Source organism: Neofelis nebulosa, chromosome 9 (genome assembly GCF_028018385.1).
Source record: "Neofelis nebulosa isolate mNeoNeb1 chromosome 9, mNeoNeb1.pri, whole genome shotgun sequence".
NCBI classification, from domain to species: Eukaryota; Metazoa; Chordata; class Mammalia; order Carnivora; family Felidae; genus Neofelis; species Neofelis nebulosa.
In genome coordinates, this window is record NC_080790.1 from 23146548 (window position 1) to 23167484 (window position 20937).

Here is a 20937-nt window from a genome sequence, read left to right on the forward strand (position 1 = left end):
GAGAAAGTCCAGGCCCCTCAGCATAGCACCCCAGGCCTTCTGAGACTTGGCCCCAATTGACCTCTCTAGTGGTCACTCCCGCCACCCTCCGACTGGCAGTTGGGCTGTCTGGGAAGGAGTAGTTTCCTGCACCACCCATGGTGCCTCTGTGTGTCTGCTCTTGCTCATTCCCTTACATCTTGGGCTGCCCTTGCAACCTTCTCCGAATTCATAGCCACCTTAACACTCAACTCAGATGCCAGCTCCTAGAGGAAGCCTTCTCTGAATCCCTAGAACAGACTAGAAGCCCACTCAGCCCATTGCACCCTGCCCCAGGCCTTCTCATCTGAGCTTCTCCACTCAGGGCTCCGTGACTCCAGTTCACCCACCCAGTCCCTCATCTACTCTTTATTGAGCATCACTATGCAGTGGGGACTATTCCAGGTGCTGGGGAAGGGAACATCCTTGCACTCCTGGGCAAACGACAGACAAAAACCAACAAATCATTAAGAATTTCTGACCATATTCATGGGGCCCCTGGGTGGCTCAGTCGGTTGAGCGTCCGACTTCGGCTCAGGTCATGATCTTGCGGTCTGTGAGTTCAAGCCCCGCCCGCATCGGGTTCTGTGCTGACAGCTCAGAGCCTGGAGCCTGTTTTGGATTCTGTGTCTCCCTCTCTCTCTCTGCCCCCCGCTCATGCTCTGTCTCTCTCTCTCTCTCTCTCTCTGTCAAAAATAAATAAACATAAAAAAAAATTAAAAAAAAAAAAGAATTTCTGATCATATTCAGGGCTTTAAAAGAGGGTGGGGGCAGGTACTGTGACAGAATAATGGCGGGAGCAAAGGCCTCATCCAAGAGTGACACGTGAACTGAGAACTGAATGTCAAGAGTCTGCCAGGCATGCAGAGGTCTAGAGCCAGAGTGTTCCAGGCAGAGGAAATAAGACCTGTGTGGGCCCGGAGTCAGGAATGAGTTTGAAGTGTCTGAGCAGCATGGAGGCCAGTGTAACTGGAGGGAAGTGAACAAGGTCAGAGAGGTAAGCAAGAACAGGGCCATGTCCTTGGATGGCTTCCAACAGGGGAGCCACGAGACCTGGTGTGCCCTTTGGCTGCCATATAGCAGTGGACTAGAGGGAAGGAAGTGGAGCCCAGGTGAGAGACGAAGGTGCCTGGGCCCAGGGTGATGACAGTGGAGAAGGAGCAAAGGAGTCAGATTTGGAATAGGTTTTGGACTGGCTGATGGGGGAGGTAGAAAAAGAATAAGGGCCAGAGGGGGGTGGGGGAGGGTGGGGGGGTGGGAGGGATGGGTAAACAGGTGATGGGGATCAAGGAGTGCACTTGTTGTGTCGAGTCCCGGGTGTTGTAGGGACTTGTTGAATCACTGTTATACACCTGAAACTAACATTACACTGGAATTTAAATTTAAAACAAAAAGGAATAAAAGACTCCTTTATTCGGGGTCAAGGAATAAAGAAAAAAAATCAATTGGGTGGGTGGTTGAGGTGGTAGAAAGAAATAAATAGGCTTGAGGGGGAAAAAAATTGAAAGTTCTCTTTTGGCCATAAGAAGTGTGAACTGTCTTCTAGAAATCCACCTGGAGGCATCAGGTAAGCAAGAATGAATCATGATCAGGAACGGAAATTTAGAAAAAACAAAATGTGGGAGTTGTTAATGGGTGGGGGTATTTGAGGCCATGGACTCAGTGAGGCCTCCTAGAGAAGAGTAGTTGGCAAAGAGTGTGGACCAACCACCAGGCCCCTGGACCCTCATTCCAACTTTGGACTCCAGTGACAGAGGAGGAGGGGGTGGGGAAGGCAGGAAGGAGAAAAGAAGAGGACCTTGTTCTGGAAGCCCAGGCGGGAGAGTGTTTCGAGAGGGAAGCACCAACTTTGACAAATGTTGCTGAAAAGTCAAGACAGAAAAGTGAGTAGTGGATCTGGCAAGCTGGAGGTCAAGGTGACCTTGACCAGAGCTTCAGTCAAGCGGTGAAGGTAGCTGGCTGACAGCTGGAAGGTACATTGGGCACTGGTGACAAGGAGCCAGGAGAAAGGGAGAAACAGATGCAGTCATCAACCCCACGTGATCCTTACCTTCCTCTGTGCCAGTCGGTTCCTGGGTTCCTGGAGTGTCCAGGAATCAGCCAACCTGACCTTGAGCGTCTATACTGTCCCTCGACAGTGGTTCCATTACAAGAAGTTTATGCTTCCTCAGCTCTAAGGAAGTAGCAACAATACATATGTAAACCACCTCAGTGAGCTTTCATTTCATCTTCTCAGCTGCTGCTCACAGCCACCGAATCGGGGTGGTCGGGACAGGGTTTAGTGCCCCACCCCTGACCTCAGAGCAACCCAGGAGCCTGCCTGGCATGGCAATAGCAGCAGAACCAGGCCCCAGGTGATGCTCCCACTGTGCTGTGCCAGTCACCGCGATGTCTCTCAGGACCAGAGCAGCCGACCCTACCCTTCTCGTGCGAAGGAACAGGTGTAAAGAAACAACAGAAAGCAAGATCACGGGCCAGGTGTGGTGGTTAGCTGGGATCTTGTGCTTTCGCTTCCCCTACGGGCAGTACCTGAGGGGCTCAGGACCAGGCAGGGAAGCAGATTCTAAGGGTAGAGGCTACACAGTCAGGATGTGCAAACAGGAGGGAGCGCACTTCTCAGCGCTGGCCACGGCAGGAGGTGGCTACAGGCTAACGGTGCCAGGAAGGGGTATAGAGTGGCTTCCAGCTCATCCTCAGAGGGTCCCAGGATTCAAAGTGTTAAGCAGAACCTCTCTGAACAACAATCGCTCCAGGGATGTTTCAGGTAAACCTCTACATCTGTGTGAAAAACAACGTAGCTCAAGTGAGAAACTTTGATTTCTTAAAGTTGGCAAGCCAAGTATATATAGTAAGGACGTCACGGTAACCAACATGTTTTCAAAGTTTTTCTGAAACTGACTAGCCCCACACACTTCAAGTTGGTTAATAGGATGATCAACATTTTATAAAATTAAAACTGCAGAGTGTCTATGATCACAGCCACCCAGAAGGGAAGCAGGAGATGGTGAGGCTGGGCCAGGCCTTTCCACACACTGGCTGTGGCAGGACCGATCCGTGTCTCCTGGGCCCCAGGGTCCTCCTTGGTAAATCCAGGACACAGGCTCAGGGTCCCACCCTGCCTGATGGACTCTGATCCGCCCCTTCTGAATCAGAAGTCAGGTCCAGCTCTGGCCAGGGCAGCTGGGATCTGATGTGGATCTTGTGTTTATTGCTGGTGTCAACCCACCCTTGCAGAAGGAGGGAATCAGGTGTGAGATACTCAGCTTCAGAGGAAATCACAGTGTCCTTTCTCTCTCTCCAGCTGGAGCCAGTGGGCCATAAGACAACCTCCAACAACTTCACCCACAGCCGAACCAAACTCAAATGCCCCTCTCCTGTGAGTAATGTCCTAACATCCGGCCTGTTCCATCCAGCGTGAAACAGATGCCTAGGGGGCAGGGGTCCCTGAGACCTAGAGGCTCAAAGGAGTTCCCTGGGAGCTTTATCATCATGCAGCTGCCATCATTCTCACCTCTCCTCCTTGTCCCTGAAACTTCACAGCTCCTCGGGGTGTGGGGGAAAGCAGCAGGTCCGATGGAAGAGGCACTCAGGGGAGGCAGTTGAAGGGGCACTGGTGGGGGAGGGGGTGCTGTGCAGAAAGAAGTAAGACACCGTGTCTGCTGTGGAGCGCAGATTCCTTTTCATCCCGTCCCAGCACATCCTTTCTTCCCTTACTGCCCTCACCAGGATGGCTGACCAAGCTCCTAACATGTTCCCCAGCTCTCCCCTCCTTTCCCTGCCCTCCTGTAACCGCTGCCAGGCACTACACAGCCTACCTGGAAAGTCACTCTAGTCTTGTCAAGGCTGCTTGAAACCTTTCCCTGGTCCCACTGGAGCATCCAGAGGGGAGACCCAGCTTCCTCTATCGCCTTAGACACACTATGTTCCTGGAGAAAGGATCAGCTGCCCAGCCAAGCCCCACAGTTGCCAGGTCTGTGCTTTCACTCTGCCACCTGCTCCTCCCAGAGGCTCATCCCCATCTCTGCCTGCAGGAGAAAGCCACACCCTGTAAGGCTCAGGTGCTGCCCTCCCTGGTCTACTCTCCTGTCCCCTCACCCTAAGGCTGCTGCCTCCAGCATGCATCCGTGTTCATCCCTTTTCTGTTCACACTTCTCAAAGGACTGGGACTGAGTCTCCTTTGTGATGTGATTGTCTCTGAACTTGGCCAAGACCGTGAGAGTGGTCACGTTCTCGGCACTCTCTCAGCTCCTACACAGGGCTCCACACTCCTGTGCACAGAGGAAGGAGAGAATCCAGGGAGGCAGGCCTGAATACCTCCTCTTCTGGCCCTTCTCACGCTCGGGTCTCAAACCTACCATAGGACCAGCTGTCCTTCCACACCGACTGTCGTCCCTACTCACGGGCACTCCTAGGATGGGGGAATGGGGACAGCTGTCCAGTGGTAGCCTTGAGGAAACAGAGGTGGGGGCTCTGCAGCCCCCAGGACTCTCTCCCTCTGGTCGCCTATCAGTTCCCAATCTCAGTATCAGGTTGACAGGGAAAAGAGATACAGGTGAGAAACTAAAAGGAGGTTACAGCTGGGTACTGACCACTTTGGATACCCATCCGCTTTCAGGAGGTTTGAGCACAGTGTCGATGAAGGATGAGCAGAGAAAATGTGCGAGGTTATTGCACCATTGTTCCCCGGCGCTAGGGACTAAGCGAGCCCAAGGTGGGCAGAAGGATGGTTTTCAGAGACCCGTAACCCCTGACCCTCTCTTCCTCCACAGGAGAGCCCTTACCTCCACACCCTGAGGAATAGTCAGCTACTCCAAGACCATTCTGAAACAGGCCCCACGGTGTTGTCCTGGGCCTTGCCTGTGGCGGCAGGAGGTGGCCTTGCACTTGGTGTCGGCACGGTGATGGCATGGAGAGCCATAGGAGGTCGCCAGCGGGAAAATCCTCCAATGAGCCTCAACACTATGAGATTCTAGGCCTCCAGCCACGGGCATGCACTCATCCCAAATTCCCCAGCCACACTCCTCACCAGCCGTCTACCTCAGCCACCTTGGCCACCACAGAGAGCATTTGCTTCGTCACCTGGTGACATAGGAAGCCAAAGGGACAGTCACGACTCCTTGGGGCCCAGAGCCTATGCTCCTGGAATTGCCAAATTTAAATAAAGGCCAAAGTCATTCTACTCTTGGGTTAACCTGCTTGAAGCTCTCGCTTTCCATCCGTTGTGCGACGCAGGTGTGGGAGCTGGAGCCTCTCATGTCCTGCCTCAGCCAGAGCTGCCCAAGTGATGGCCAACCAGAGCCCAGCCTGGCACCCGCTGAACATATTGCCAGTCACCAAACCCACTATGTAAAAGGTGGGGAAAATGCTGGCCACCAGGTGCTGGCTAGAATAGAGTGGGGCTGGCTGGCCACCATTCACTCCAACACATAGCTTTTCTACACCTGTTTCGTACCCAGGACAACGTAGTGCACAGTGATACTTGCAAGGGTGTGCATGCCACCAGCTCCCTCAAAAGACAAACTCCTTCAAAAAAGCAAGAAGCTCATGACAAGGTACAATTCTGTTCCTGGGCATTGGTAGGTAAAGGTGCCTGATCCCTCCGAGAATAGGAAGAGTTCCTTGGGGAAAGTTATTATCTGGAAGAGAGAAATTTTGAAATGCCTTTAAAAAAAAAAAAAAAGGGATTGGGACGTAAATACTTTATTTACCTTCACCTGATTTTCTCAAAGTGCTAACTTTAGGAAAGAATTCCCCTTTCTACGTTACCAGGTGGTGGAGAGAGCACTAGAGAGAGGCTGAGAATACAGGCTGCATTCCTTGAGCCCCTGAGCTGGATGTCTTACACAGATTCTCATGTATTCTGCACAAAATCCCAGGGAGGAAGTGATTAAAACTAAAGGTGGTAGTTGCACAACATTGTGGATGCCCTTGTTCTGAATGCCACTGAACTGTTCACTTTAAAATGGCAAATTGTAGGCCATGTGAATTTCACCTCAGTAAAAAATAAGAGAGAATTCCATTATCATCTGCATGCCAAGGACCTCCCTGATCCCAAAGATTGGGGTGACCAAGAATGTGAGTTAGAATCCCCAGGCATACCATTTGAATGGGGGGGCCTTCAGAGCAAACCCAACACCAGCCCGGGCCCCGGTTTCTCAGATATTTCATCTGTAAAATGAAAGTCCTCATTTTGCCTGCTTCACAGCACTGCTGGGGGGGGGGGGGGGGGAGCATATAAAAATGCTCTGTAACTCTAAAATACTACATACATAAAAGGGGATTGTTTTCTCATCTGTGAAGAGTTGAGATAGGGTTCAGATGGTCAGGGAAGTGGAGAGGTTCAGAGACGAGTTGGGGAATTGGGCAGTCACGTACCAACAAAGACTGCTTGTCTTCCATTCGTGAAGGTCCACTATCTTATCTCTCTGGCACACAGAATGAGGTCCCCAGAGAACCTCGATCCAGCCCCAGGGTTCATCTGGTCTCCAGTTTCGGTTTCTGTACTATGGGAACAGCATACCTGCCCCCCTCCATTCTTCCTATGGACCAGAAAACATAGTGACCGAACCATACATTTCCTAAAGACCCACCACATTCCAGCTTGTGCTCCTGGCTCACCACAGTTAATAGCAGAGAGCCCGTGAACTCTAAGAGCCCAGTGCCACCATGCGCCTTTTTCTTCTTTCTCAAGTAGCTTCCTCCAGTAGCTCCCACCTCAAGGAAGCACGGAATTCATAATCACACATCCGTCCTCAAACTTGGGTTGGAATATATACTACCCGAGTGATCCAGGAGTCCCCAGTCTGAAAAATTAACCCCCCCAAAAGTAGTCCCAGGCTGGTGCCCAAGGAAACACTCGGCACAAACAGACACAAGCATGAGCCAGACCCTGAATTCCCACTGAATGCGTAATAAAATGCCAAAAATTTTAAGTATATGAGAGTAGCTACTTGCACCTCGTAGAAGTGTGTATACATCGGATATGTGGCATCTTCTACGGGAAAATGGCCAGTCTAGTTAGGACAACACCCATTGCCACACCATGAATGAAACCACCAAATTCTGAGAATGCTGTGCTCCACAGTGCTCTCCACAGAGGGTTCTGAATTCAAAAGAGAGTAGTGTGCATTAAACTTGGTCAAAAGCCTTCATAAAGAGCATGGAACTTTGAGCTCTGAAGGATGGTGTGAGAACTTGGTTAGAGGCCGGGGAAAAAAATGGTGGCGTTGAGACTAGGCAAACTCCATCAAAGTGGAGAGACAAATGAGCGCGGTGTGCACGGGGGGCAACAAGCAAGCCAGAAAAACAAGGACGGAGGAGGATCAGGGGGCACCCTGGAAAGGACAAGGAGTTTGTAATGACTAGACTTGTAATGGTTGTACTATCAGGCTGCATGGGATTTGGGAATGTAAATGTTACCGGCAAAAGAATAGCGCAAAGAAAATAATACCAATAAAAGCTGACAGGGTGTTCACACTATGATGGACACCATGGCACAGGGGAATTAAACTGCAAATCCCTATTCCCCTCTTTTCACAGAGGGGGAAACCCAGACTCAGAGAAGAGGTGGCTGGCCCAGAGTTATACTCACAGAATGGACATTCATCAAAATGAATACTGGTGTCCAGGGTGGGGGAATAACCTGAAAATACAAAACATGTGATTCTAGAAGTGAAGGAGGCCAAATTGTAAACGAATGTGTCGTAAAATAAAAATCTAGAAAGGGGGGATATTATCTTACTGAGGCTGTGATGACACCATGAGTTTCTCTGCTTCCAATTGGTCTAAAGGAGTCCACCATCTCTAGTTAAAAAAAAAAAAAATCTATCATTTTAAAAACTACAGGGACTAAGATTTATTTTGCTAGAGCACGTGTGGAGTTCTAGCAGTGAGCAAATCTTTTAATAAAAAAAAAAAAAACCAAAAAATGAAGACAATGGCTCTGAGAATTTGTAGACACAAATGGAGATTTTACATAACAGCAGTATTGAAGACAGACCATAAATATGTCTAGAAAGATTAAAGGCAAAGGAATTTAAAACATGAAACTAGAATAAGTCATTATTTCTTTTAAAAAGGCAGAAACTGGAGTGCCTGGGTGGCTCAGTTGGTTAAGCATCCGACTTTAGCTCAGGTCATGTTCTCACGGTTCGTGGGTTCGAGCCCCACGTCAGGCTCCGTGCTGACAGCTCAGAGCCTGGAGCCTGCTTCAGATTGTGTCTCCCTCTTGCTCTCTGCCCCTCCCCTGCTTGCGCTCTCTCTCTCCCTCTCTCAAAAATAAACATTAAAAAAAACTTTAAGGCAGAAACTAAGAACCAAATAGAATTCCTAGAAATAGAATATATTGTTATTAAAGAAAAATAAACTTTGGAAGTGTTCAAAAACAGATCACTTCTTGAAACATTTTTGTGTATTTACTGTGTCCTAGGCACTGTTTTTAGCAGTCCATCATTAATTCTCACAACAGTCCAATGAGGTAGACACAGCTATTATCCCAACCTTACAGAGATAACTAAAGCAGATTCTATGTTTATTCAGTCTCTTTATAAGAATGAAATGACATTTAACACAATAGTTTAAAAAAATAGGTATTCAATAATTAACTCCCTTCCCATATCAGTATTAGTTCTAGTAGATTATTCAAGGGGCTTTATAAAACAACCATAGTAATGAAAATATATTTGGTCCCTTACAAAACACTTCATCTCCTCTGATCCTCACTACAGATGTGGAAGCAAAGTACAGTATCATTAAGAAAAAATAACCCAAACTTGGAGAGAAGACAGAAGAGGGACCTTTTGTCCTGCCAATTTAACAAGTTTAACAAGCTCATCTAAGAAATACTTAGTTATCTAGAATATACCTGCATTTGACTTTGCTACACTGTTTGATTAGAGCCCAGACACTAAGAAGTTCTGTTGACTGTTGGATTTCTGACTGATAAAAAAAAAAAAAAGTCACCTAAGGTTACAGTTTTATCACTCTATAGGACATTAACAAGTTTTACATCTATTAGCAACATCCTTTCAACATTTCTGTGACCAACAATGTAAATTTCCATTGCCTAAATTCTCCCTTGAACCAGACTTAACTATCCAAATGATTCCTTCATCAATTACTCAGTTAAACTCTTTGACAAGCGTTCATCCTATATTTGCCTGAAAATCATGTTTTTAACTTTTGAAACATTAAACAAGAATGACCTTGGGGGCGTCTGGTGGCTCAGTCAGTTAAGCATCTGACTTCAGCTCAGGTCATGATCTCAGGGTCTGGTTCGTGGATTCAAGCCCTGTGTCGGGCTCTGTGCTGACAGCTCAGAGCCTGGAGCCTGTTTCGGATTCTGTGTCTCCTCCTCTCCCTGCTCATGATCTCTCAAAGATAAACATTAAAAAAAATTTTTTTTTAAAGAACGACTTTTAAAATAAAGAGAAAACATTTTTAAAAATTAGATATATAGAACCTAAGGATATCCTAGAAAAACCTAGTAAGATTGAACAAGAGGAAATGGACAAGCCAGTAATTCCATCTCTAGGAGACAGTTCCCAAAAAAACATTTGCAAATGCATCCCTCCAGGAAGATATGTTCAAGAACACACACAGCAATGTTTCATAAGGACAATAAAACCAGAAACATGGAGATCAATGCCCATCAATGGCGGATTGGGAAAATAGCTCATGGTATATTAATAATCTGGAGCATTTATGCATCAGTGAAAAATCAATCACAACAGCTGCATTCATCAACTTGGGTGAGTCTTACATATAACGTAGAAAGTTTTACAAAGAATGCATGTGACAGGATTCCATTTAAAAGTGGAGATAGGTAGCAAATGTGGTAAAGGAATTCAATGTAACAAGATCATAAAAGTCAGTAAAATAGTTACCTTTGAAAGGAGGGGGATGGTGATGAGGAGGGACCCATGGAAGGCTTCTGAGACATAAGAATTGCTATTTCTTAGCATGAGCTTGCTTGATAATTATTCTTTAAACTGAATTGAAATGGATTTCAGGCTTTTTCTATGTATATTTCATCATTTTTAAGTTAAAAAAAATGGAAGAACTAAATTAAGTTGCCTATTTATTCGGTGACCAGTGGGAGGGAGCCGTTTTAGGCTCTCAAGCCTGAGGATGTGCCCAGGAAAACCTTGGTTTTCCCAGCCAACATGGAAAGGCTGTTCCAAAGGGCCATATACGGAACTCTGATGAGTATTCATTACAAAGTCACCGCAGCGAAGGAAACAGAAGTCAAAGTTGACGTGAGCGGGGCGGGGGGGGTGGGGGGGGGGGTGGAGAAGGAGCCTGCATCAGGGCAGGCCCTGGATCCAGCTGGCCACAGAAGCAGCCTCCGGCCCTAGAACCGGTAGCCAGTTTAAGGCCAGTTCCCCAGCAACAAAGCACTCAATGTGTAGCAGCAAGAGCTCACTGGGCTTCAGCAGAAGGAGGCCACTGAAGGGCGTGCATCCTGTACCTCTGTGCAATGTCCAGAAGACTCGTCACTACAAGCTTGTCCCACCACTCTGGCAGCTGGCCCTGTCACATACCAACGGCCAAGGGGGTGTATGTCCCCCTGGAGAGGCCCTGAGTTCACCCTTCTGGGGCCCTGGCTCACCATCCGGCAACAAGCAAGCTGCCCTCAGGTGCTCATGCATGGTCCTGAGGAGAGTTGGGGCAGGCACGGGAAAGAAAAGGGAGGAGAGAACACAGGCTTCCCCTAAATACATTCCTCATGGACAGTGCTTCAGTCATTTGAATTTCATTCTTTATGACCAATGAAAGTCTCAAGCACAGTCTGGCTCAGTGATTGAAGAATCCACCCCAAGCAGGGAGTAGGAGAGCTGAAGATCAGACAGGAGCAAGAGAGGATCTAATCCTGGATTATTAGGAATGACCCTGTTTCTTCAACTGTAATCAGTGATAATGTCTACTTTAAAAGGCTGTTTGTTGGGGCGCCTGGGTGGCTCAGTCAGCTGAGTGTCTGACTTCGGCTCAGGTCATGATCTCACGGTTCCTGGGTTCGAGCCCCGTGTTGGGCTCTGTGCTGACAGCTCAGAGCCTGGAGCCTGCTTCGGATTCTGGGTCTCCCTCCCCCCCCCCCCCCCCCCCCGTCTCTCTCTCTCTCTCTGCCCCTCCACCACCACCCCCCCGTGCTCACTCTTTCAAAAATAAACATTTAAAAAAATTGTAAACAAATAAATAAAAGGCTGCTTGTGGATTCTATGGAAACCCTTAGGAGAAAAGGGTCCGGCAGAGGAGGTCTTGATAAACAGAAGCTATAATAATTCTCCTCTCCTGTGTACAACCTGGGCTGAAAGAAGGTCCATGAGTCCTCCGATCCCCACCCTCTGTACCGCATCGCCTACCCTGGGTCGCCGGATGTTCTCAGCCTAAGCCTGAAACAAAACAGCCTTCAGCCTCGAGCTGGCACCCAAGCGGGGGGACCCTCCCTGGGGTGGAAGAACAGAGCCTGGAGCCCTGGGTCCTACACTCAGAGGTGAGCAAGGCAGCCTCTGGGCATGCCTCTGCCCGCTCCTTTCTAAGCATTGCTAAATTCAGTTTTAACTTGTCTAGCTTTACTGATAGCTTTCCAGAAGGCCTATAAGCGAGGCTGATGGTGCGGTCTCCTTTCAAGAGCTACCATCTTGGGTTGGCCCTAAATTTGGGGAACATCCTAGGATGCAGGATACAACAGGAGCAGTCTCTCACTACCTGTTCCCAAGTCACCCGAGGGGCAGCTGCTATCTGCCCACTGGGTCGTATCACAGAGTCCCCCTAGCAAAATCTGGTTTCAGGTTAAGTTTATTTCTAATCTTTATCTCAAGGGTTAAAACGGCCCTGTAGTCCACAGCAGCAGTTGGAACAAATCCCTCAGGCCAGCCCTCCCCAGGACTCCCCCATCCTGGCCTAGATCCATTACTGGCTACATATTTCACAGCGCCCAGAGCAAAATTAAAATACAAGGTCCCTTGCTAAAAATTTAAGAATTTTAAGATTGTGGTGACAGAGCATTAAAACAAGCACGGGGGCCCTTCTGAGAACAGGGTCCAGTGTGACTCACAGGTCACACACCCACAAAGCTGTCCCTGCCCCAAGACCATTCGGTGCTTTGTGCTCTCAAAAGCTGGAGTGACAAACCATCACCGCACCCCTGCCCCGTTGGTGGGGAGAGGAGAGGAGGCAGCCAAGGGGTGTCAACCTCCCAGAGAGGAAGGTGCCCAGGGCCCTGCAGCAGAGCCCAAGAGGCCCTGCCCAAAGGGCAGCTTGTTTTTTTCCCACTTGCTAGAAAAATAGCTCAAAGCATATCTCCTGTGACCAGCAGATCGATGATAACATCATTATATATGGAGGCTCCATTTTGACCTTTTTTTCCAGTTCTATTTCTGTAAGTCATTTTACACAGCAGGGGACTTATTCAGGATCTCTTTGGGTCTGAAATCCCCTGGGAAGACGCAAGAACATAAGTGGTATCCTGAAGTTTCCCCAGTGCAGTCCTCCTTCCAGAAGGCCACTCAGGCACCTGTGAAACCGGCCCCAGGCTGGCTCTGTATCTTCTAAGGCTGTTGTGAGAGTTCCTGCAGGTGCTGGGCGCCAAGCACAGAGCCTCCCCTCGCGCTGAGTGACAATAAATGTAGCTACTTATTGTGCATACGAAGCTGTTTTCATATTTCATTTGATTGCTTTTGTTGCTCTGCAAAACGCTTATTTATTTTTTCCAATTTTTCCCCCCCAAGTTGATACTTCTGCTAATTCTAGGACAGAAACACTGTTACCAAAGATGTCAGCCTATGGAACTGAGCCTCATTCTCCTGCGTCCTGGAAGATACAGGTCACCTCCAAAGATCTTACAGCTGTGTAGCACGGTCACACTTTGATTATGCACCTGCAAAAAATGTTAGCACATGTACCCCAATATACAGATACTTATTTATAAATTATATGTTTAACTGTACTCCTATACCCATCTTAAAACACAAAAATAGAAACCTTTAAAAGAGAAAGATGAAATATACATTTTGCTCTTGCAAAACTCATATTTGGGGGAGAGCATTTTGACTGAATAGGTTTCACTACCTTTTAAAATCTAGATTTAAAGGTGTGTAAGGTAACTATTCATAGGTCTGGCTTGGAATTAATTTTATTACTCAACTAGATTTCAAAGGCTGTTATAGCTTTAAAAAAAAAAAGAAAAAAAAAAAAAAAAGATTTCTGGCAAAGAGGGGTAGCTCCAAACCAAAGATGTACCTTGTTAGTTGTACTAAATAATTCCGGATTCTCAGTCATACAAAGATTTCTGTTGAAATGTCACTAATAAAATGTCTTTCTCTTGAGGTCAATCTTTTTTATTTTTTTAGCAACTTCTAAGATGTACCATTTTTCTTTTTATTTATTTTTTTAATATGAAACTTATTGTCAAATTGGTTTCCATATAACACCCGGTGCTCATCCCAACAGGTGCCCTCCGCAATGCCCATCACTCACTTTCTCCTCCCTCCCACCCCACCCCCGCATCAACCCTCAGTTTATTCTCAGTTTTTTAACAGTCTTTTATAGTTTGGCTCCCTCCCTTTCTGACTTTTTTTTTTCCCCTTACCCTCCCCCATGGTCTTCTGTTAAGTTTCTCAGGATCCATATAAGAGTGAAAACATATGGTACCTGTCTTTCTCTGTATGACTTATTTCACTTAGCATCACACTCTCCAGTTCCATCCACGTTGCTACAAAGGGCCATATTTCATTCTTTCTCATTGCCACATAGTACTCCAGTGTGTATATAAACCATAATTTCTTTATCCATTCGTCAGTTGATGGACATTTAGGCTCTTTCCACAATTTGGCTATTGTTGAGAGTGCTGCTATAAACATTGGGGTACAAGTGCCCCTATGCATCAGTACTCCTGTATCCCTTGGGTAAATTCCTAGCAGTGCTACTGCTGGGTCATAGGGTAGGTCTATTTTTAATTTCTTGAGGAACCTCCACACTGTTTTCCAGAGTGGCTGCATCAGTTTGCATTCCCACCAACAGCGCAAGAGGGTTCCCGTTTCTCCATAAGATGTACCATTCTTCACAAATGGGTTCAAGCCACACTGATACTCTTCATTTTGAAATTTCAAAAACAGGTTTAAAAAGTTTACTTACTAGTTTCTGTTTAATTCACAAAGATACAGATTTTATAGGCGCTCATCGTGATCAGCTACAGAATCACATAACAGTAACATTTCCAAACATCGGTTTCAAAATCAACACCCGTCGCCACCTTTGTTTTTATGAAGCACCTTTAGCACAGCACCCTCCACAAATGACTTTCAAAAAGCAGTCACTTCCCCTCCTTTTCCATGAGGTTTTTTTTTTCCTAAAATATTTGCTAGGTGACATATTACTGACAACCAGTTGTCATCATACAAAAGGTCAGCAAGTTTGAAATAGTTGCCTATTAGTATAAAAAAAAAAAAGCAAGCATAATTCATCTTCAATTTTGACAGCTTTTAAAAGCATGTTGCCAAAAATCCTTTCATCGTGACTCCCCATCTCCTTACAGAATGTGAGGAGGATTCTATCGTACTTTAAGATCCTGTTTTTGTAACAGTTATCACACTGATGATATGTTATCTCACTCTGGGCACTCCTTGGCTTTGCTGCACAAACTCCCCAATAAAGAATATGGTAAAAGAATGTCATCAACAGTGCTGTATTTGTATTCTTACCCAGGAATCTTTATTCTAGTCAAAGCAGTAACTATTAGTGAGGACACTTACTTCTACGGTTTTTCCAAAGCATTGTTTTATTAAAGAAGTAGTTTTCTGTTGAGAATGTATCTTCAGGGATACATTTTTTTTTAATGGTGTGCATGCATCCCAGCTGTATGGATAGCTCATAACTGAAACAGTCCAATAAATACCATAGGCTAAGACATGTTGAGCTTTTTTTAATCTGTGTTTTATCCAGATGCCCAACGCTTCATAATTTGTTCTAACACCTGGCAATGTTTTCTCTGCACCTTCCAACAGTGTATGCAGACAAGTACCTATTCCTTTTGTGCTGTGTGGTTTCCTTGTTTTATTTTAGTCATTATGGCATGTGGCTCTTTGCCTCTGCTGGTAAGAAAACTGAAGAAGGAAAAAAAATACCTCTAAACATTTATCATTACGTTTAGTGAATTTTGAGGGATTGAATTCAGGACCCAGGATTTCAAACCTTGCTTTTAAGAAGTGTAGTGGTTTGGGGACCTGTACCAAATGCCTAGTTTCTAAATATCTTGCTAATCCATATGGCTCGATCATCAGCCTACATTTCAATGTGTCGTATGCACTCAGGGATGGGTGTATTATTACCAGCGAGGGGTGTATATAAATCCATATCCAATCCAGACTTCTCGATAATTTCAATGTTTTGTCATCTTGTCCAGTCTGGTGAGATCATTTGCATTTCATAACACGCTATGGAGAGCCCTCACTGCCAAGGGCCATCAGCCCTTACCAATGTTCTTGTTGCTTTAACTTGCCTGACAGCTTGTTGTCAGACTTCAGTTCTTATTCTATTACTTGCTAACTGTCTGACCTGGGAGGACAATCATCAGAGCACTTTCAACCCCTCTGTGCTCGGTCCACCTGCCACTGCTCATACAGTATGTTTCATGTGACACTTGAGAACACTGGGATCAATCCACAAATATTAGGAAGGCTGATAGCTTATGTTAAAATGCATGTAAGTAGAAATTTTAATATTTTCATCCCCCATCCTAATGGATCATCCTACATACTTCACTTTGGGGATAATCCTCAAATGAAACGTATTGTGTCCCAGGGAACAATTTATCAGAGAACAACAGTTATCGCTACCATCCATTTCTCAAATATTCTTGTAAACCCACGTGCTTTCCCAAGGGAGAGAGAACGGTCTGAAGTTAAAGCTGGTCTCTAGACTCCTGCTTAATGGGAGACGACCATGGAGGGGCCCATGGGACAGGGATTGTTGTCTGTCTCGGGTAGTGGGCATGAACAGTGAGAACTACGGAGCCAGACAGAGAAGAAAATATATAAATAAATGTAGCGAATGCTGTAATAAAGGGGCACTTGTGGACCCATGGGAAACGAAATAAGGAGAAATTCAGGAGGACTTCATACTAGAAGTGGTGGGACCTTTGAGCAAGCTTTGAAAGAAGGGTGAAATTTTAGTGGGAGGGAGGAAGCAGTAGGAACAGAGTTGCAGGATAAATGGTAAAATGTTTGGGGAACATGAAGATATCCAGAGCTGATCAGAAGGAACGGGAAGTGAAACCGATTTCTCTTAAGGACTTAGAATGTACTCTCCTACATTAACATTGTACAGTGTTGTCTTGAAAGAGAGTGGGAGTTTTTATTATCATTATTATTTCCTTGGTAAGAAATGATGTCTCCTAGTGTTTCCTCCATAGGGCTCCAGTCTGGAAATGGTGAAAAAACTTGGAAATGCCATGTTAAGGAGTTGGACTTCATCCAAGATGCATTTGACAATAGCTTCTAGGTGGTAGGCAATGATTGTTTTTAAGCGTAGGTGAGGCATGATTAGATACCTTCCACGGCATTCCTGAGGATATGCTCAAATAGAGTCCAAGTTCCACTAACATCAGAATCACCTGGAAAATGCAAATTACTGGGCCCCACTGTAGATCTTCATAATCAGAATTTCTAGAGCTGCATCCAGACAGCTATTTGCATTTCAACAGACTCTACAGCCAAATTTTTTTCCTGTATTATCATCCCACTGCCTCACCCACACCCCAAATAATTCAGGCACATATGAAAAATTAAGATCAAGTGTATTATTGGTTTTATTACTGTGTGACTGGTTTAGGAGATAGAATGTATCAGCAAGTTATTGTGTTTCTAGCTTAGCGTTCCTGATAGTTACCTAAACTATTCTCAGGTTTGTACTTGAGATTCTATGTTCACTCCTTGTCCAGCTTTAAGCCTATTGTGATTAAAACAGTGTAGTTCTTCCCCCACTCCCAAACTTCTATCCTGCTCCTTTACCTCATTCCCAAGTTTCACATACATCATATGGTCAAGGCCAGGTGCTTCACCTTTTAACATTTTGATCTTCACAACATCATCATGAAGAAGGTTTTATTCTTTCTTTTTTTAAAGTTTATTTATTTTAAGAGAGAGCAAGAAAGAGCATGAGAGGGGCAGAGAGAGAAGGAAAGAGAGAGAATCCCAAGCAGGCCCCGCACTGTCAGCACAGAGGCTGATGCAGGGCTCGAACTCACAAACCGTGAGATCATGACCTGAACCAAAACCAAGAGTCAGACACTTAACCAACTGAGCCACCCTGGCACCCCTATTATTCTCAGTTTTTAAATGAGATTGGAAGCTGGGCTGTAGAAGACGGGAAAGCTTATCCAAGATTATGGCATTAGCAAGTAGCAGAACTAGATTTTGAAATCTGACTTCAAAACCTGTGCTCTTGAAATTAAAAAGACCAACAATCACAAGCATTGGCAAGGATGCGGAAGAACCAGAACCCCCATACACTGCTGATGGGTATGCAGACAGCACAGTCACCCTGGATAACAGTCCGACAGTTTCTCCTAAGGTTAAATGTAGCCTTATCATAGGACACAGTAATATATTCCTGCACTTGTCCCCCTAAAACAAAACCTACATCTACACATAGAGTTGTACATAACGCTGATCATGGTTTTGCTTATAATAGCCCAACACTGGAAGCTACCAAACTGTCCAACGAGATGAATGGGATAAAAATTGCAGTATATCTGTACAACAGAATACTGCTTGGCAATGAGACGGAATGTTCTGAGCCTCACAACAATGCGGATGGATCTCGAAAACGTTAAAGAAGTCAAATATCAAAGAGTATGTACTCTGGTTGCATTATAGGAAATTCTAGGAAAGGTAAGAACACATCTATAGTGATAGCAGGTTCCCTGGGCTTGGGCAGGGGTATTAAGTACAAAAGAGCATGAGGGAGAGAATTTGGGGTGATGAGACTGTTTTATATCTTGATTGTGGTGGACTGACATTTGTCAAAACTCATGAAATTGTATGCTGAAAATGGGTTGGTTGTAGCACATGCGTTATACTCAATAGATTAAAAAAACAAGAACAAACCAAGTTGTGCTCTTTCCCTAAACCACACGGCCTCCATTTTTCTAACTCTACCCTAAATCGCGCACCCCACCCCCAGGCTGAGTGGCTGGTGTGATGTGTTGTGGCTTCTGCAATAGGGGCCTAGGAGCCTGCACAGCACAGCTGCCCCTATGATCTCACACCAAAACCACACTTGGTCACGCCCAAGCTTATTCCTTTATTGGGCTCTCAATGTAGTTTAGCCTGAGCCTTCACCCATCAGGACCTGCCTTTGTGTTCCTGGTTATCTGTGCCCAGGAACTGAAAGGCGGAGTCCCCAGAAACTTCCTCACACTGGGCTGGTAGGGCAGCCCCTCAGAGAGATGTGCTACCTTGTCCCTACCTTGCTGCTCCCCAGCCTCCTGCCAAGAAACGTTTCAGTGGGACCCCAAACCAAAAACAACGACAAAGCTGTTGCCTGTGCTAGTCTCCTTCTGCATACCTCCCAGCCTGGGAAGGGGCCTCTGGAAGGCAGGAGCAGGGTGTATGCTCCATTCTCTAAAACCCAACACTTTCTCAGCCATCCAGAGGCAACTTCAGGAAGCACTTTCTTGACTCCTCCAACTTCTCTGTCACAGGATCACTGTTCCCTTTCCAGCCTCTGAATTTGCTGGTTTCCTTGACTTCCGATGAATAGCTTAATTATAATGCATATGATATTGTCTTATTCACTAATTGCTTTGTGTGTCTTCCCTAAGGTCTCTGAGAGGACAGTTGTTTTACTGCTATACTTACAAGGCAATGATGCTATATTGATGGACTGAGTGACCCCACCTTTACCTCTAGAAAAATACCCCAAATGCCTATGTTTGTCCCCTCTAAAAGGTTATAGCCATACCACAGAAATGCAAAGGATTAGGAGAGACTACTATGAAGAATTACAGGTTTTCTCTGCTATCCAAAAGCAGAGTTCCTATGAAAGCTTTCATAAGCCAAAGTGGCATAAAGCAAAGAAACAATTAGCAATAATTTATATGGAAAAAAAATTGAGCATTCCCAGACCCCAAAAATAACATCCTCAGGCTTTTCTAATACCTTAGAATGCATCTTGCTAATAGATGCACAAAATAAGTCAAGATAAAACACAGATGCTCACAAACACAGCTTAAAGCTATGGCAGCTTAATACTGTGATGCTGAGTATAGTTCCTGGGGAAGGAGCTTTGCAGTGCTACTCTCACTCTCTCACTGCTTGGGTGCATGCGGTCTCTAGGAGATAGATAGATAGATAGATAGATAGATAGATAGATAGATAGATAGATAATGGTTTGCTATAAAACAAACACCTAATGCTATTTTTGTCTATCGGCTTTTTTTGTAAAAGTGAAAATGCTCTTCAGATTTCTGTTGGTTAACAAAAAAAGGTACTAATGTAGGTCTTTCGTGAAAGTGAAGTGGCATAACGCAAAGTTTCAAAAAGCAGGGGGACACCTGCATATGCCAACAAATCGGACAATCTGGGAAAAATGGATAAATTTCTAGAAACACACCAACCTACCAAGAGTGAATCATGAAGAAATAGAAAATCTGAACAGACCAATTACTAGTAAGGGGATTGAATCGGGAATCAAAAACCTCCCAACAAAGAACAGTCCAAGACTAGATGGCTTCACTGGTGAATTCTACCAAATATTTAAAGAATTAATACCAATCCTTTTTCAAATGCTTTCAAGAAATGGAAGAGGAGGGGATACCTCCAAACTCATTTTACAAAGCCAGCATCACTCTGATACCAAAGCCAGATAAGCACAATACAAAACAAAAAGTACAGGCCAATGTCTCTGGTGAATGTAGATGCAAAAATCCTTAACCAAGTGTTAGCAAACCAAATTCAACAGTACATTAAAAGAATCACACACCATGATCAAGTGAGATTCGTTCCAGAGATGCAAGGATGGTTCAACACCTGCAAACCAGTCAATGACCATGTTAACAATAGGATAAAAATTCATCATCTTTTCAGGATAAAAACTCTCAAACTGGGTAGAAGAAATCATACTTTAAAATTAAGGGCCATATATGATAAGCCCACAGGCAACATCATACTCAACCATGAAAAGTTAAACTCTTTTCCTCCAAGGTTAGGAATGAGACAATGATCTTCATTCTCACCACTTTTATTCAAAGTCGAAGTCCTAGACAGTAATTAGGCAAGAAAAAGATATAAAAGGCATCCAAATCAGAAAGGAAGAAGTAAAATGGTCTCTATTTGTAGATGATAGGATACTATATATAGAAAATCCTAAAGACTCCACCAAAAAAAAAAAACAAAAACAAACAAACAAACAAAAAAAAAACTCCACACTTAGAGTTTCAGGCTAAGAAAAAAAAAAAATCAGTATACAAAAATCAGTTGTGTTTCTACATGCCAATAACAAACTAGCAGAAAGAGAAATTAAGAAAACAATCCCATTTACAATAGAATTAAAAGGAATAAAATACTTAGGAATAAATTTAACCAAGGAAGTGGAAAATCTATACACTGACAACTATGTATCATTGATGAAATTAAAAATGACACAAATAAAAGGAAAGATGTTCTGTGCTCACAGATTGAAAAAAATACTGTTAAAGTGTTCATACTATGCAAAATGATCTACAGATTTAAAGTAGTGTTTTTCAAAATTCCAGTTGTATTTTTCACAGAAGTAGGAAAAACAATCCTAAAGTTTGCATGGAACCACAAAAGACACTGAATAGCTAAAGCAATCTTGACAAAGAAGAATATAGCTGAAGACATCATGCTTCCTGGCTTCAAACTATGTTACAAAGCTATGGTAATCAAAACAGTGTGGTAT

At 44.8% G+C, this 20937-nt stretch overlaps 1 protein-coding gene across 1 annotated transcript in view; it reads left to right on the forward strand.

Moving 5' to 3' along the window:
* Positions 1-5197, forward strand: part of PLB1 (phospholipase B1) — a 144172-nt gene extending 138975 nt beyond the window's left edge. Inside the window, 2 exon segments of the mRNA XM_058682913.1 lie at positions 3320-3394; positions 4788-5197. Coding sequence (XP_058538896.1) covers positions 3320-3394; positions 4788-4991 — 279 coding nt within the window. The 3' untranslated portion in view covers positions 4992-5197.
* The last annotated feature ends 15740 nt before the right edge of the window (positions 5198-20937 follow it).